We start from the raw sequence: 17,158 nt of genomic DNA, 5'->3' as shown, positions 1-17,158 counted from the left end.
GATCAGCTGTTTGCAAGTCTATGTGAATCGCAACTCCCCATCAAGTGGTTGACATGTCCTTATCTCAGGCTCACAAATTTTGATTGTGTGTGTGTGTGTGTGTGCAGAATAGATGGACATGGTGAGAAGCGACAAAGAAATATTGATCTTCATTGGTGGTCTCCCATGTCTTCAGCAGATTATTACGCAGTTTGATTATTTCCTTGGTTTTCGTCGGCCAGTTTTCAAAACCCGTGGTGTGTGTGTGTCTGCATGTGTCTCATTTCTCTAAGAGATATTACATCTCAATCACTTGGCCTCATCAAATCCTGAAAGACCTCCACCTGTTTTCGAAGGGGTTTTCCGTATGTGGGTAGCAAACTTTTGAAAGGAGTGGCATGGCGGCTTCGTGAGGTCCAAACGAGGAGCCCGGGTGGTATTCACCCTTCAGCAGCATGATACAGTGTGCATGTGTGAGTGTGCACAGGCTCCGACGCTCTGCCCCGGGGGCTTGGAGGAGGAGGAGGAGGAAGGGAAAGGTCTGTGTTCTTTCTCTCTCTCGCTCTCGTCTCTCTTTCTCTCGATGGGAGATATTAAGGCATCGATGTTAAATAGGGCAATCGCGGAAGAGAGGGAGGGGTTTCCTCTTCCCCGAGTGCTCAGCTCAGTCGGATGCTATCCCTGCAGCTTTGGACTGATAAGCTGAGGAATGGTTTTCCCTTATAAACAGTAAGTGCATTTTTGGTACTCGGAAGGGTCCAGTAAGAACAAGAGACGCGTGTCTCTGGTGTGCGGTCGCTGCCTGCGGAGGGGGGGGAGGGGCTCTGTCCTTCCCAGGATGGATGGGAGATGTGTGTGTGCGCGCTTTGCCTTTGACAGAAAGGACTGAGGAGGGGGATTGTGGAGGCAGTTAGCAAGGAGGATAAATGGCATTTAGGGGCATCCCTCGCCCGCCCCCTTTGTTAAAATTAACTGTTTGCTCTCCGCACCCGGCCATTTGGAGGAGGAGATTAGTGCGCCATGGGGGGTAAATGAATGGAACGTGTATGCGATGCTTCTGGTTATTTTCTGCTTTATACCTAAAGCTCTCCTTTTCGTTGCATTTCATAATTAACGTTCTTAGTGGGGTCCATCTGCACAAAGACAGGAGAGGGACGTCGCCCATGTAGGCACTGCGGAAACACATTAACCTTACCTCTTAATTAAAAAAATAAAAATAGGGCCTGCTTTCTAGCGATCTGTACCTCCTAAACCTGTCTGTATAGTCTTCGGATCCAATTCGCCAGTCGTATCTTTCAAGATCGGAGACGCAATTATGCTCTGTTCCAGTGATTAACATTGGTGTTTTGATTTCACCCCCTATTTATCAAACCTAAATTGTATATCGACCACCTGCCTAGGATGATGTTTACACTGAAATAAACATGCACTTAATTTTTATTCTATCGTCCTATTAAAAGAAAAATGCAGATATTTGGGGTTTTTTACGTTTTAGTGTCAGCACTGGCAGATAGGATTTTTTAAAAAAAAAATATGCACAATTGGAAAAGGCACAGCGCAGTCTTCGTTGTTTGATGTTCTGCTACCATGTCAGCTCCAATCTGATTTGCAAGGTAGTCGTTCAGACCTCTCTCTCTCCAGCAGCTACGACAGGCCAATTGCAAAAAATAACCAGGGCTTAAAATGTTGGACTGGCACTGGAGAGACCCAAACCAGCAGGGGCCAAACACCGGGGTCCTTATACCCCTCCATTGTGCCTGTCCCACACAAAGGGGGTCTACTACCCCCCCCCCCATATAGGACCAGTTTAAGGGAACCTGCTAGTTAGATTTTGGAACCTGTATTTGTCTTAGGCTTGTTCCCCGTGTCTGGCTGGAAGAAGATGCTTTAGGGACCGTACAGCCGGTCGCTGAGAAACATTGCGCTTCAATGCTCTTGCCTTTCTGAAACTGGTCCTCCAACATGCCATGTTTGTTTTTCTTCCGTTTTTACATTTTACGGTTAGAGAAGGGATGGCTGGCCTGATGGAGCCACAAATGGCATATTGTGACAAATTAGTTAATTAGGCCTACTTGGCTGCAAAGGTATTTAGCATTACAAAAGTAAGTGGGGGTGGGGAGTAAAGCTGTAGACACCATGCTGGTTCTCGCTTTTGGGGGCTGCTTTGGAGCTAATGAAGCAATTTAATCTGCAACAAACTCCTACACGGTGGTATTTGGACTCTCCAGCATTTATTGCAAAGTCTGCATCCTAAGGTCTGGCTTGCATCTGCTCCTTTGTAATCCATGCCAGTGGAGCAAGGGGGGGGTCCCCGCTAGGTGTTCAGAAAGCTAGGTGTTCCTACCCGTAGCTGCTGCATCTGCAACCCTAGGCTGCATTCCGATGCACACTCAGTCGTTTAGTCGTGTCCGACTCTTCGTGACCCCATGGACCAGAGCACGCCAGGCACTCCTGTCTTCCACTGCCTCCCGCTGTTTGGTCAAACTCATGCTGGTAGCTTCGAGAACACTGTCCAGCCGTCTTGTCCTCTGCCGTCCCCTTCTCCTTGTGCCCTCCATCTTTCCCAACATCAGGGTCTTTTCCAGGGAGTCTTCTCTTCTCATGAGGTGGCCAAAGTATTGGAGCCTCAGCTTCAGGATTTGTCCTTCCAGTGAGCCCTCAGGGCTGATTTCCTTCAGAATGGATAGGTTTGATCTTCTTGCAGTCCATGGGACTCTCAAGAGTCTCCTCCAGCACCATAATTCAAAAGCATCCATTCTTCAGCGATCAGCCTTCTTTAAGGTCCAGCTTGCATAAACATGCATAGGATTATGTTGCAAATATGGCTTCGTAGAATCATATGCTGGAAGGGATCCCGAGAATCATCTAGTCCAACCCCCTGCAATGCAGGAATCTCAACTAAAGCATCCGGGACAGAGGGCCATCCAATCTCTGCTTAAAAACTTCCAAGGAAGGAGATTCCACAACCTCCCAAGTAGACCGTTCCACTGTTGAACAGCTCTTACTGTCAAGAGATCTCTTCCTGATGTTTAGTTGGAATCTCCTCTCTTGTAACCTGAAGTCAGCGGTTCGAGTCCTACCCTGCAAACATTTGCCTTCAATGTTCTTCTGTTGATACACAAACCCCTGAACAACTTTGGGGCCAGGATACAACAAGGACTGCCTGAGCGCTATTCATTGCCCTCTGCATTACATAGACTGGATTAGCCTCTTCTAGACATCAGGCATATATAGTGGCATCATTCCAACACTCTTCCAGCAGAGATTCAGCCGGCTCCCTCACTTTTGACTTCCACATATCTCTTGAATATATTTTTTTATGCCAACAGGCCTATACCACTGTTTTAAGCTCTCTTTTTTCTTCTTCTTTTCTTTCTTTCTTTTTTTTTTGGGGGGGGGGGGACTGACCAGTCATTGTAATGATAGTTTAGAGTTGTTTCCAATTATGTTTTATGTTCTGTTGCTGTATGCCACTCTGATATTGCAGTATATACATGGTAGTAGAAGAAGAAGAAGAAGAAGAAGAAGAAGAAGAAGAAGTAGTTATTATTTATACCCTGCCCATCTCTGAGCAGCTTCGAACAAAATATTAAAATACAATAGTCTATTAAACGTTAAAAGCTTCCCTAAACAGGGCTGCCTTCAGATGTCTTCTGAAAGTCTGGTAGTTGTTTTTCTCTTTGACATCTGGTGGGAGGGCATTCCACAGGGCAGGTGCCACTACCGAGAAGGCCCTCTGCCTGGTTCCTAGTAACTTGGCTTCTCACAGCGAGGGAACCACCAGAAGGCCCTCGGCGATGGACCTCAGTGTCCAGGCAGAACGATGGGGGTGGAGATGCTCCTTCAGGTATACTGGACCGAGGCCGTATAGCATATGAATATTTTTTATGGTCACCCTTTCTCACCCTTTCACTCTCCTCTCTCCCCCTCCATCACTTTGCTGTGACCCCTCTATCAAAATTTAGGTTGTAAGCTTCTTAGGAATGAGACTTGTCTTTAAGAATGTAACTGCATCAGAAGTTCCCTTATACCGAGTCAGACCATGAGTCCATCTAAGCTCAGCAATAGCAATTGCTCTCTAAGAGTTTCGGATAAGGGGCATTCCTGACCCTACCCAAATATGTCGTGGTTTGAACTAGGGACCATCTGCATGCGATGCTCTTGCAACGAGCTACAGCACTTCTGCTAAGTTATGTTGAAACTGCAGAACGCCATGAGCATTATTGGTGCCATGTGAACAGTAATCGTTCTTCCTGGTGGCCTTTATGCATCCAGTGTATCTCAGATTGCTTCCAGACATTCCATTTACTCAGCACTCACCCTGATTCATTTGCACAGAGTGCAGGGAGGTTAGAGGTCCAGCTCCAAGGGCCTTCTGTTGGTTCCCTCACTGCGAGATGTGAAGCTACAGGGAACCAGGCAGAAGGCCTTCTTGGTAGTGGTGCCTGCGCTGTAGAATGCCCTTTCATCAGAGGCCAAACAGATAAACAACTAGACATCTGAAGGCAGCCCTGTTCAAAATTTTTGTTAATGGTGCATGTTTTACTGTGTTTTAAAGATTTTGTTGGGGCAACCCAGTCAGATGTGTGACACATAAATAATAAAATTATTATTATTATTATTATTATTATTATTAAGCATCCACAATTCATTGAGCATGCATTCTGTTTTGTATGTGAGGAGGTTATACAGCATTGCTGAAGGAAATGTTATCTTACGCTTTCCAGTTCATTTTCTTGTTAGTTTCCTTATTGCAAAAAGGTCTGATGGGGAAGAGGGTTGCTGTTCAAGATTGGCAAGTACTCTTTAACTGTGCAACCTGGTTTTGCCAGTATGTGATGGAAGGTGCATGCGTATCGTCAGTTGGCCTTGTTTTGCAACCTTCTCACATTCTTCCTGCCCTTTGTCTCCCCGATCGCAGGGTGAAGAAGCTGAAGGAGACCTTTTCTTTCATACAGCTACTCAACAAAAACATGAGTAATCTCCGCACCTGGCTGGCACGCATTGAATCCGAGCTTTCGAAGCCTGTTGTTTACGACACCTGCGATGATCAGGAGATAAAGAAGAGACTTGCAGAGCAGCAGGTAAGATGGAGCAAAACAGAGAACATGAAAGAGATGGGCAAAGGACTGTCTTGAGGCTTTGTTCGTTTATTTCTGTGTTCATTTCTTCTATTTTAGTTGAAAAATCTTGACTGCTTAACATTTATCTAAGCAGTGCACAATACGACATGGGAACCACCCGCTGGTCAAATGGCGTGACGTCGTAGTGTTAAAGCTGGAATTGTTTGAAGAGGACACTATTACATATAACCAAAGATGTTGGGGGTTTTTTGTTTGTGGTTATAGGATCTGCAGCGGGACATTGACCAGCACAGCCCTGATGTTGATTCTGTCTTCTGCATCTGCGAGGTCTTGCTGAATGATTCTGATGCCTGTGCCAACCAGACTGAATGCGACTCCATCCAGCAGACCACAAGAAGTTTGGACCGCCGGTGGAGAAACATCTGTGCCATGTCTATGGAGAGGCGGATGAAGTGAGAGGCCTCCTGCTCTTTTCCGGGGGGGGGGGGTGTCTGTTGTTTTAAATCATGGGTAGGCAAACTAAGGCCCGGGGGCCAGATCCGGCCCAATCGCCTTCTAAATCTGGCCCGCAGACCGGGAATCAGCATGTTTTTACATGAGCAGAATGTGTCCTTTTATTTAAAATGCATCTCCAGGTTATTTGTGGGGCATAGGAATTCGTTCATATTTTTTTCCAAAGTATAGTCTGCCCTCCCCCCACAAGGTCTGAGGGACAGTGGACCGGCCCCCTCCTAAAAAAGTTTGCTGACCCCTGTTTTAAATTAACATTTTATTTGGTTTTCTGGTTTAACGTTCACCGTTATCTAAAGGCCCAATGAATCATTCCTAAAAAGGATGTGGCTGCATGAGAGGAGATCAGTAGTAGAAGGGTCTAGCTAACAGGATCAAGTATTGCCAGAGATGGGGTACATCTGGCTTGAGGGGGGGGCAATGGGATTCCTAAAGGCTGCAGGTTCCCCGTCCCTGACATGGCAGGTGATGGAAGTGGTCTCTTTCAGCACGAGACCCTGCTACTGGGTCAGAGCAAGCAATATGGCCTAGGTGGATAAACAAGGGGACGGGGCTGTAAAAGATGCTCTCTGCCCCTGAGCTAAACATGGAAGGTCCCCAACTAAATTCCTGGCATCTCCAGCTAAAGAATCTCAGAAGCAAATTATGGGAAAGACCACTGCCTGTCACCCTGAAGAGCCCTTGCCCTTTGGCAGTATTGGATTAGATGGGGAAATTGCCTGACCTTGTATGAGACAGCATCCTATGTTCCGCGATCAGGACTCTGTGTGTGGTTTGGTGCTATGAGAACACAGAAGAAGCGCAGGATGTCATCTCAGGGCCAGAATTCAGAATCTTAGCTTTCCTTTCTTTTAAAGGCACGTGTGCAGAGAGTCCTGCTTGATCAGGCCAATCACCCATGTAGACTAGCAACCTGTTCCCACAGTGGTCCACCAGAGGATCCAACGGGAAGCCCACAAGCAGGACCCTGATTGTGGCAGCACTCTGCTTGTTTGTGATTCCCAGCAACTGCCATTCAGAAGCATATTGTAGAACATGCCCAGCTTGTAGCCATTGATAGCTTATCCTCTGTGATTTCGTCTAATACTCTTTTAAAGCTATCTGTATTGCAACAACTTGCTTGAAAATATATGGCCCACGTATATCTTAACCATAGAATAAAATTGCAATGATGTTGTCACGCTGTAATTGATGTAGTTTGCACAGCTACCATCCCCCCCCCAACTGCTGCTGCTGTGGGAGGTGAGAGGGGGAAAGCCTGCCTTTCAAAATGCAATCCTCCTTCTCTCAGAGAAGGAGGGGCAGAGCAAAGGGGAGAAATCACTTCCCAGTGATGTGGGTCGCTGGCATTTACTGCGGGGGTGAAGCGCAGGGAGCTTGGCTGGCAGCTAGAATGGTGAAATGACTCTGCCACTATGCACCAGACTCCCTGTTTCTCACCCCTCTCCCTCTTGCTAAGTGACGGTGGCCTGTGGTGTTGGGAACACAGAAGACCACCAGAGCTTCACCCGTGCCACCTCACCAGCTGCCAGAGGCAGGTGGTTTGGTTGAGCTGTGAGGGGAATGGGAATTGGGCAGGCTGTGTTAAGTCTTCAAGGTTCCAGAAGGCTGGTGGTTTTTCCACATGAAGTACACTGGAAAAAAATGCTGCTGTTGCTCCTTGTTTCCCCTTTAGGATTGAGGAAACATGGCAACTTTGGCAAAAGTTCCTGGAGGACTACTCTCGCTTTGAGGACTGGCTGAAGGCAGCCGAGAGGACAGCGGCGTATCCAAACTCTTCGGAGGTTTCGTACACCAATGCCAAGGAGGACTTGAAGAAATTTGAGGTAAACATCCGCTTTCTGTTGTTGTTTCCCCCCTAGAATTCGTTTCTTCCTGAGCGATGCCAGGTATGAGGCTGCTCGTAAGAAAACAAAGGGCTGCTTTTCCCACCTCAGGCATTTCAGCGACAAATCCACGAGCGACTGACGCAGCTGGAGCTGATCAATAAACAGTACCGGCGGCTGGCCCGGGAGAATCGCACTGATTCAGCCAGCAAGCTGAAGCAGATGGTCCACAAGGGCAACCAAGACTGGGATAACCTCCAGAAACGTGTCACAGCAATTCTCAGGAGACTCAAGGTAACCACAGGCCGGCTGTGCCACGGCTGTCAGGTTTCAGGTGAGGGTAGCCGGTGGGTCTCAAACCCTTGATATGGGTTGAGCGGAAGAGACCAATAGTGTGTCCAACAGTCAAGAAAGCGGTTTATGTACGTGCTGTAGAGGGCAGTGAGGGGCAGGTGGGACTTCTCAACCTAGGAGAAAAAAACTCTATCTTAAATCTCCTCTGTCTCAGAAAGGCTTTGGGAGTAAACCTTGAGGAGCAGTCCACAGCCGCTGCCTTGCAGGTCATATTTAGGAGAAGAAATGGCTAAAGGAAGTAAACCCTACACAAATCTGGAGTGGAGTCCCTAAGGCGGTTGGGTGGCGCCTTGTACGCCTCCTTCCGGCAAACAAGCAGCAGTTTTGCCATGTGCCGACGGTTGCGTCGACGTATTTGCTTTCTGTGATTTCCTTTAGCACTTTACCAATCAGTGGGAGGAGTTTGTGGGGACCAAGGACAGCATCCTGGTGTGGCTGACCGAAATGGACCTGCAACTGACCAACGTGGAACACTTCTCAGAGAGCAACTTGGATGAGAAAATGCGGCAGCTAAATGTGGGTATTGCTTTTCTTTTTTAAAAAAGCATCGTGAGAAATGAGCTGAGTTCCACACCTCCCCTCAGTCCTATAACATCTGCCTGTCTCCTGTTTGGATATATAGTACAGTGGTGCCTCGCAAGACGAAAAGAATCTGTTCCGTGAGTCTCTTCGTCTAGCGGTTTTTTCATCTTGCAAAGCAACCCGATTAGCGGATTAGCGCTATTAGCGGTTTAGCGGCTATTAAAGGCTTAAGGGATTAGCGGATTAGCTGCTAAAAGGCTATTAGCAGCTTAGTGCCTTAGAAAAAGGGGGTGGGGAGTGAAAAAAAATCACAGCAACTCGCAAGACATTTTCGTCTTGCAAAGCAAGCCCATAGGAAATTCGTTCTGCGAAGCACCTCCAAAACGGAAAACCCTTTCGCCTAGCGGGTTTTCCGTCTTGCGAGGCATTCGTCTTGCGGGGCACCACTGTATATCCCTGGGAAATTTGCTGCAAGCCCTTTAAGCTTCCTGCCATCCCAAAAGAAGGAGTGGAAACAAAGCTACCTTTGTTTTTTTTATTTATTGGAGTACTTATCCTCTGAACTTGGATGTCTCTCATCTCCAATGGAGACCAACCATTCTTCTCGGTCCCAACTTGTGGGAGATTCCAGCAACCATTGCATACAGTGGTTTTTTGTGTGTATCATGGTTCTCACTGGCAAAATGTACTATCTCTCCCCTCCCCATTTTTTTGGGTTGTGTTGGCACCCACAAGACTATTATCAAGTTATGACCAGCAGCACAGCACCCCATTCCTGTGCCCCCCCAAACACACTGATTGTATATATGAGGAATTGGATTAAGAATCCAGGCCTCAGGGAGAAGGGTGAAACATTCCCTATCCAAAAGGAGAATTAACCTGATGAGCAATGCTGTACTTAGGAAGCATCCTTGCTTGTCTTCCAAACAGTGTTTCCAGCAGGAAATATTGCTAAACACCGACAAGATCCATGAGCTTACTATGTCCGGGAAGCACCTGATTCAGAAAAGCGAGCCTTCGGATGCTGTTGTGATTGAAGAGGAGCTGCAAGAAGTCCACAGATACTACCAGGACGTTTTTGGCCGTGTCTCCCGATTCCAGCATAGACTGGCATCCTGGCCCCCGGTAAGAGCTATTAAGATTGCATTGGCTGGCACTATGGGTTAAACTACAGAGCCTAGGACTTGCTGATCAGAAGGTCGGCGGTTCGAATCCCCGCAACGGAGTGAGCTCCCGTCGCTCGGTCCCAGCTCCTGCCAACCTAGTAGTTCTAAAGCACGTCAAAGTGCAAGTAGATACATAGGTACCACTCTGGCGGGAAGGTAAATGGCGTTTCCGTGCGCTGCTCTGGTTCGCCAGAAGCAGCTTAGTCTTGCTGGCCACATGACCTGGAAGCTGTACACCGGCTCCCTCAGCCAGTAAAGCGAGATGAGCGCCGCAACCCCAGAGTCGGCCATGACTGGACCTAATGGTCAGGGGTCCCTTTACCTTTCCATTTACTTGCATGCAAGAGGTGGAATAGACCTACAGTGCTACCTCGAGTTACATATGCTTCAGGTTCCAGAGGCTTCAGGTTACAGACTCCACTAACCCAGAAATAGTACCTCGGGTTAAGAACTTTGCTTCAGGATGAGAACAGAAATCGCGCAGTGGCAGCGGAAGGCCCCATTAGCTAAAGTGGTGCTTCAGGTTTAGAACAGTTTCAGGTTGAGATTCCCAACAGATGCCCCTGCCTGAAACCCTGGAGAGCTGCTGCCAGCCTGTGTAGACAAAACTGAGCTAGATGGACCAAAGGCCTGACAATACTGAGCTAGGTAGAGCAAAGGTCTGGCTTGGTATAAGGCAAATTCCAATGTTCTTGTAAGTAAGGCAAGTGTATTTGAGGTAGGATACGCTGGTATTAGTCAGAAGTCATGTCAATAATTTTGCTCAGTGATAGCTCTTCCATTTTAGGGACTGGAAGATGAAAAGGAGACCTCTGAAAGCGAGGCCGACATGGAAGATGCCAGGGGGATGCAGGGCGACCCCTGGTGTCGAAAGGGCATGCAGGAAGCGCTGCCGCCCCAGCAATCCCTCTGCCATCTCGTGCCCCCTGCAGTGGGTCACGAGAGGTCGGGCTGCGAGACGCCCGTCAGCGTGGACTCCATCCCGTTGGAGTGGGATCACACGGGGGACGTCGGAGACTCCGGTCCCCAAGACGAGGAAGAAGAACAGTATTACAGTGATCTGTCAGGTGAGTCCGTCCTAGCAATTCTTCCCATTTCAGCAAGGAAACGTAACCTTGGCACCCATGCAAAAACCCCGTGGCCCAGCTTTTTAAATATCGAACTGCTAGCAATGCAACCATTCAAAGGCATGTGTACACAAGAGCTTTTCCCATCTCTTGCAAGGTTCATTGATGCCCTTCATGTACAGGTGGGAGAATTCTGGGCTGTGTCCCTTCACTCTAGGGTAGGTGCAGGATGAGTATTACCGTATTGGCCCAAATATAAGCTGCACCCGAATATAAGCTGCACCTTTAAAATTCGGGGGGGGGGGAGGAAAAAAGGCAATACCCAAATATAAGCAGCTCCCTTAAAATTTCACAGGCACTCACACCCATTCCGTTTTACCATATGTCTGTTTCAGCAGCAATATCGTAAAAGCCAATTTTTGAAAGGTTGCGAATTTAAGCTGCGCTTTAACTTTTCACGGTCAGAATTTGGGAAAAAAAAGTGAGACTTATATTCGGGCCAATATGGTGTATATATTTATAGAGTAGCCATAGTTCAGCTGTACAGCACATACTTTGCTTGGCGAGGGTCCGAGATTCAGCTGCCAGTTAAGAGGCTTGTTCCTTGAGACCCCGAGAGTCACTGCCAGTCAGAGTAGACCATTCTGGACTACATGGAAAAATAGTCTGAACTATTTTGCTAAAAAAACCAAAGCTTCACGTAGAAAACTAGTACATTGGAGCGAAAGGCTTAGCATTACCCTCTTTGATGTCCTGGCTTTGCTAATGCAGGGAGCTTGTTATGTGGGAAGGGAGCATTCAGAAGAAAGACCCCCTCCTCATATCATAGAATTGTAGAGTTGGAAGGGACCACGAGGGTCATCTAGTCCAACCCCCTGCAATGCAGGAATCTTTCACCCAACATGGGGCTCAAACCCACAACCCTGAATCTCTTCTTTTACCAACTGAGCTATTCCAGCAGGCTAACATGGTGCGGAACCTAATGTTCTGTGCTACTTACAGCAAGGCTCTTTGCATGCAGCTAGGAATGCAGGAAGCTGTGGCAAAAAACCCCACACCATATACAGTGGACTCTAGGGTTGTGAATGTGATCTGTGCCGGATCCACAGTTGCAACCCACAGCGTTCGCAACCCGCAGTGGCCTGTCTGCGCACACAGGTTGCGATTCGGCGCTTATGCGCAAAGCACAATTTAGCACTTCTGTGCATGCACGACCTCCGAAACCCAGAAGTAACCAGTTCCGGTACTTCCGGGTTTCGGAGCGTCCGTAACCTGAAAAAAACGCAACCTGAAGTGTGTCACCTGACGTATGACTGTACTTTGAATAGCTTTGTACATATATCACCATGTGAGCTCTGACCTACAGTTCTGGAGTTGGACTGCTGAAGGATCAGGGCAGTCTTGTGGCTGTCTCCCATCATAGCCTGGTTTTCTGAAGACCGCCCCCCCCGGCCCCTGTGTAATGGCAGCAGAAGTTCAGGAGGGACACAAATCACCTGCACAGTGGAGGAGGAGCCAATGGCTGGCTGTTCCCACCTATCTCTCATCATCTCTCTTCTTACTGGCTGGTTTTCCCTGCTCTGCCCCATCCCAGCTGCTAGGGAAAGTCAGCTGCTAAGCAGAATGATATAGGGAGATCTGCTGAACCACAATAACTACAGGAAAATCTCAATATTAAAAAACAGTATACCACTAAATTACAGGTCCTTTGGTGGGGGGGTTGTGCTTAGCAGCAGGTGGGGGGCTGTTGCCTTAATACAGTCATACTTCAAGTTGAACGTGCTTCAGGTTGAGCGCGTTTGAGTTGCTCTCCGCGGCAACCCAGAAGTAACGGAGCACGTTACTTCCGGGTTTCGTCGCTCGCGCATGCACAGATGCTCAAAATGACGTCACACGCATGTGCGGAAGTGGCAAAACGCGACACGCACAGATGCGCCGGATCCTGTTTGCATCCCGAGGTACCACGGTACTCTCCTTATGAACTTGCCAGAGTCCTTCCAGCTGTTGCAAATGCAATGCCAGGCTATGCAAACTTTTGACTGGATCTCTCGGGGGTTGCTCTTATGTTTCTGTCCTGTGGGGTGGGTAGTTGTGGGGGTGTGCGCTCACAGCCTCTTTTGTCCGGCGAGGCAATTGGCGATGTTGTTCTTTTTTCAGATGTAGAAATCCCTGAAAATGCCGAGGCCTTTCTTAAAATGACCACAAAATCATTGAAAGCAGTTTCTGGTAGGCACTGCTGCTGCATGTGTCTCAACATGACAGTCTCCCTGTGGCGCACGCTATGCTCCTTACACCTCTCTCATATGCAAGTGTCTGGCTCCCTGGCTTGTGTCAACACCATGCTCCAGTTGGTTCATGGTGGATTCTCTCTCTTTTTCTCCCCGTTTTTGTTTAATGCTGCACCATTTGCACATGCATCATCATTAGTGAACGGTCAAGATTGTGCTCCCCCCCCCCTTAGTTCTCCACTCCAGCACAAAGATGGTTAAATTTGTGTTTTGATTTGCATTGGAGACTATAAGCCTTCAGGTGCAGTCTAGGTTAAAAAAACAACCCAACAGAAAATGTTTCTGGTCCTAGACATCATAGCTTAGCTTTAAGGCCTCCTTTGCCATTCAGCATTGGGCTGAACAGGGCAATCAGCTTGCTTTGAAAATGAGCACTTGGTATTCTCTCCAGAATCCATGTTAGTTTCATCTGCTGCTTTTTTGGCAATCACTCATAGCCGAGTAATATTGTCATCCATAAACACGGTTTTAACAATGAGTCCGTAAGTGACTGTGGAGGCCAATTCTGGATCCACACGTCCTTCCACAGTGGGGATATTGGTTTCCGGTTGGGAGTTGATCCCGGTGTGGATTTGCCAAGTGTGCCTTCCTCTTAGCACGTTTCTCCCATGTGTTTTGAGTTCGAGTGTCTTTGGTAAAGGCTGTTCTCCAACTGGAGCGCTCGCAGGCCAGTGTTTCCTAGTTGTCAGTGTTTATACTACATTTTTTTAGATTTGCCTTGAGACAGTCTTTAAACTGAGAGTAAAATTTTAGTTTCATCTGCACCATCACTTTGTGTGTTGCAGACATAGATGCGTCACCAAGGAGTCCTGTTTTCCAGCAGAGATGGTCAAAGACATTTTGATGCTTGAGAATGGAAGGTTCAAAGTGGCTTCCATTCTTGCTTTAGCGGTCAGAAACACAATAGATGCAGGCTGCATGCACACCTTTTTTATTTTAAAATCAAGAGGAACTGAGCCCTTTTCTATATAGTCCACACACAATCTAGCCGTGCTAGCTGAAAAGCTCTTATTGAGAAACTGGATTTCATTCTGAAAACAAAAGCTCATGGCAGATGGATTCCGTGTCCATTCAAAAGCAGGTGTAGGCGGGGCTTTATCCACACCTGCCCAATGACATTGTGGGTGGGCGTGTGCCAGAAATGCAATCACCGCTTCCTCCTTCATTCATGTGCAGGGAGGGAAAGGCATGGATAACCTCAAGAGGAGGTTTTCCAAATGCATATCAAGTAGCCACACCCACCCTTGCGGACAAGCAGGATCTAGATTATAAGAAGCAGTTTTGAGGATGAACAGGCACAATTCCAGATTGAGGGAAACCTGCAATTTTTTGTGTGCTACGAATGGGACAGTGCATACGCAGCCTAAGTGACCCACCATTTGCTGCCTTGCAATAGCATCCCTGTGGGACGCAGGTGGCGCTGTTGGTTAAACCACAGAGCCTAGGACGTGCCGATCAGAAGGTCGGTGGTTCGATTCCCTGCGACGGGGTGAGCTCCCATTGCTCGGTCCCTGCTCCTGCCAACCTAGCAGTTCGAAAGCACATCAAAGTGCAAGTAGATAAATAGGTACCGCTCCGGTGGGAAGGTAAACGGTGTTTCCGTGCGCTGCTCTGGTTCGCCAGAAGCAGCTTAGTCCTGCTGGCCACATGACCCGGAAGCTCTATACCGGCTCCTTCGGCCAATAAAGTGAGATGAGCGCCGCAACCCCAGAGTCAGTCACGACTGGACCTAATGGTCAGGGGTCCCTTTACCTTTAATAGCATCCCTAAAGTTTGCTGCCTGAGAAGGGCCACGCCATCCTTCTCCCATGTAGGACCAGCTCTCCCTCCCAGAGTCATCTTTCCCGCCTGCACTTTTCGGTGGTGTTGTTAACTGTCTGTAGGCCTTTTCAGGAAGGTGGGGTGAGGGGACGTGCCCACCCATAACTGCATGGCTCCTCATTTCATTGCCCCCGAAACACAGCCGACATACATTTGCAAACCAGCATGCTTTGCAAGGAAGAACGGTAAAACTTTCATATATATTTCCCCCCGCATCATAACTTGGTTTCCCCTATTCTGCAGAATGCTTTTAATTCATTCATATCCCCCACCCCAACCCCTCACCCCAAACTTGGCCATCTAACTTCCTGCGGATTTCTTTTTCAATGTCGTACCACAGAAAAATCTGCTTCTGAGACCCTCACGTGGCACTCTCCGGAAAGCCCTGTTTGCCGAAAACATCCATACAACCAGGGAGAGATGGTTCCAAGTGTCCTCTTGAACAGCCCAGAGACAAGCACTCCCTACAAACCAGGCTATGTAAGTCCTCCTGGATGCAGGTACATTACTGGCTTAAAAGGGCTGGATTGGCCATTAGGTTAAGGCAGGGGCAGGCAACTTGGTGCCCCCTCCATATGTTCTTGGACCACCGTCACCCCTGAGCAAAAGCCATACTGGAGCTGGTCACTGCTGGAAGTAAAAAATGAGGAATTTGCACTGGACAGAGGGGAGAGACATTGCACGGCTTAAGCGATGAAAGAGGTGCATGATTTTACTTTTTAAAAAATGACAACATATTTTTATTTGCAAATTTAGCAAAGGAAAGAGGAAGGAAAGAAATCAAATGCAATAAAATAAATAAAAGGAACTACTATACAAATAACACTAATAATAACAAAAAAACCCCCAATGACTTCACATTATATAAGCACTTGCCATCTGTATATGTATCTTAAACATATGTTAATATAAGCCTTCCAGGTGTCCAAAAAGGTATCAACACAAAATTGATGCCTATATGAAATATGTTCAAATGTTTTCACCGTCAGTAGATCTTCAGATCATAATGGATGTTGAGTATTTATCCATTCAGGCTCTTAGCAAACATAAGGGCATGCAAATTCCGCTTTTGTTGTCTTGCCATTAATCCCCATACTATAGGAATATTATTTAAAATGATAAGAACATCTGAATTTGGGCAATACGAAATTGATGTGGATAACAACTTCAGACCAAAAATACTGTGTCAGTGGAGAAGCCCACATCATATGCCTCAATGTGGTGTTCTCAGCATTACACCTCTGACATCTGGCTGCATTATGCAGTGCCTTCCTATTCATGCATTGCAGGGTCTAATATACAGTGGTGCCTCGCAAGACGAAATTAATTCGTTCTGCGAGTTTTTTCGTCTTGTGAATTTTTCGTCTTGCGAAGCACGGTTTCCCATAGGAAATGCATTGACGGTTTCCCATAGGAATGCATTGACGGTTTTAAGAAAAAGGCACAAGACGTTTTCGTCTTGCGAAGCAAGCCCATAGGGAAATTCGTCTTGCGAAGCAACTCAAAAAACAAAAAACTCTTTCGTCTTGCGAGGCATTCGTCTTGCAAGGTACCACTGTACTCAAAATATTAATTTTTGCTGGATCACTCTCGATTTCAAATCTTAAGGAAAGATTCTCTATCAAAGCAATTTCCCATTGTTTAGACTGTATGATACTTTCTGATTCCTTATTCCTTGCTTCTCTGAGTCCTTGTACTTCTACCTCATGAGGTTGGGCACAGTGTCCATGGGCCGGTGTCATGTGTCATTCCCTTCTTTCTATCTTATTCTATTCCAGGTGACACAACGGAGCAGCAGGAGTCTGGATAGCATGCAGGAGATCTCTGGGATGTTGCCTAGCGAGGAACCCCAGTCTAGCCAGAGCCTTGATGGCGTTGCAGCCATAGAAAAACAACCAGGTACTTTAGCTGTAATATTTTTTGAGATAGATCTGTATCAAAATGGATACAGAGATGCATGATGCGGGTGGCGCTGTGGGTAAAACCTCAGCGCCTAGGACTTGCTGATTGCAAGGTCGGCGGTTCGAATCCCCGCGGCGGGGTGAGCTCCCGTCATTCGGTCCCAGCTCCTGCCCACCTAGCAGTTCGAAAGCACCCCTAAGTGCAAGTAGATAAATAGGTACCGCTTTATAGCGGGAAGGTAAACAGCGTTCCGTGTGCTGCGCTGGCTCGCCAGAGCAGCTTCGTCACGCTGGCCACGTGACCCGGAAGTGTCTCCAGACAGCGCTGGCCCCCGACCTATAGAGTGAGATGGGCGCACAACCCTAGAGTCGGACACGACTGGCCCGTACGGGCAGGGGTACCTTTACTTTTATGTAGAGCAGGCTTCCTCAAACTTGGCCCTCCAGATGTTTTTGGCCTACAACTCCTCCCCTGTTCCCTAGCTAGCAGGACCAGTGGTCAGGGATGATGGGAATTGTAGTCTCAAAACATCTGGAGGGCCGAGGTTGAGGAAGCCTGATGTAGAGGCTTCTTTGCAGAGTGTGTGAGAAATAGGATTTCATTTTTCCCTATGCATTTATAACATCAGTGTAGATGGTG

The 17,158-nt window shown here is 47.6% G+C and overlaps 1 protein-coding gene across 1 annotated transcript in view; it reads left to right on the top strand.

Moving 5' to 3' along the window:
• The window catches only part of SYNE2 (spectrin repeat containing nuclear envelope protein 2), a 256,839-nt gene that overhangs the window by 227,412 nt on the left and 12,269 nt on the right, over positions 1–17,158 (top strand). Inside the window, exons 97-106 of the mRNA XM_083432892.1 lie at positions 4,901–5,063; positions 5,328–5,515; positions 7,249–7,399; positions 7,511–7,693; positions 8,132–8,269; positions 9,206–9,400; positions 10,229–10,508; positions 12,666–12,734; positions 14,958–15,097; positions 16,396–16,516. Coding sequence (XP_083289018.1) covers positions 4,901–5,063; positions 5,328–5,515; positions 7,249–7,399; positions 7,511–7,693; positions 8,132–8,269; positions 9,206–9,400; positions 10,229–10,508; positions 12,666–12,734; positions 14,958–15,097; positions 16,396–16,516 — 1,628 coding nt within the window. The remainder of the gene's footprint in view (positions 1–4,900; positions 5,064–5,327; positions 5,516–7,248; positions 7,400–7,510; positions 7,694–8,131; positions 8,270–9,205; positions 9,401–10,228; positions 10,509–12,665; positions 12,735–14,957; positions 15,098–16,395; positions 16,517–17,158) is intronic.

This window comes from Podarcis tiliguerta (assembly GCF_965153285.1).
Source record: "Podarcis tiliguerta genome assembly, chromosome: 1".
NCBI classification, from domain to species: domain Eukaryota; kingdom Metazoa; phylum Chordata; class Lepidosauria; order Squamata; family Lacertidae; genus Podarcis; species Podarcis tiliguerta.
The sequence above is the reverse complement of the archived record's forward strand: the minus strand, read 5'-3'. Positions and strand labels throughout refer to the sequence as shown.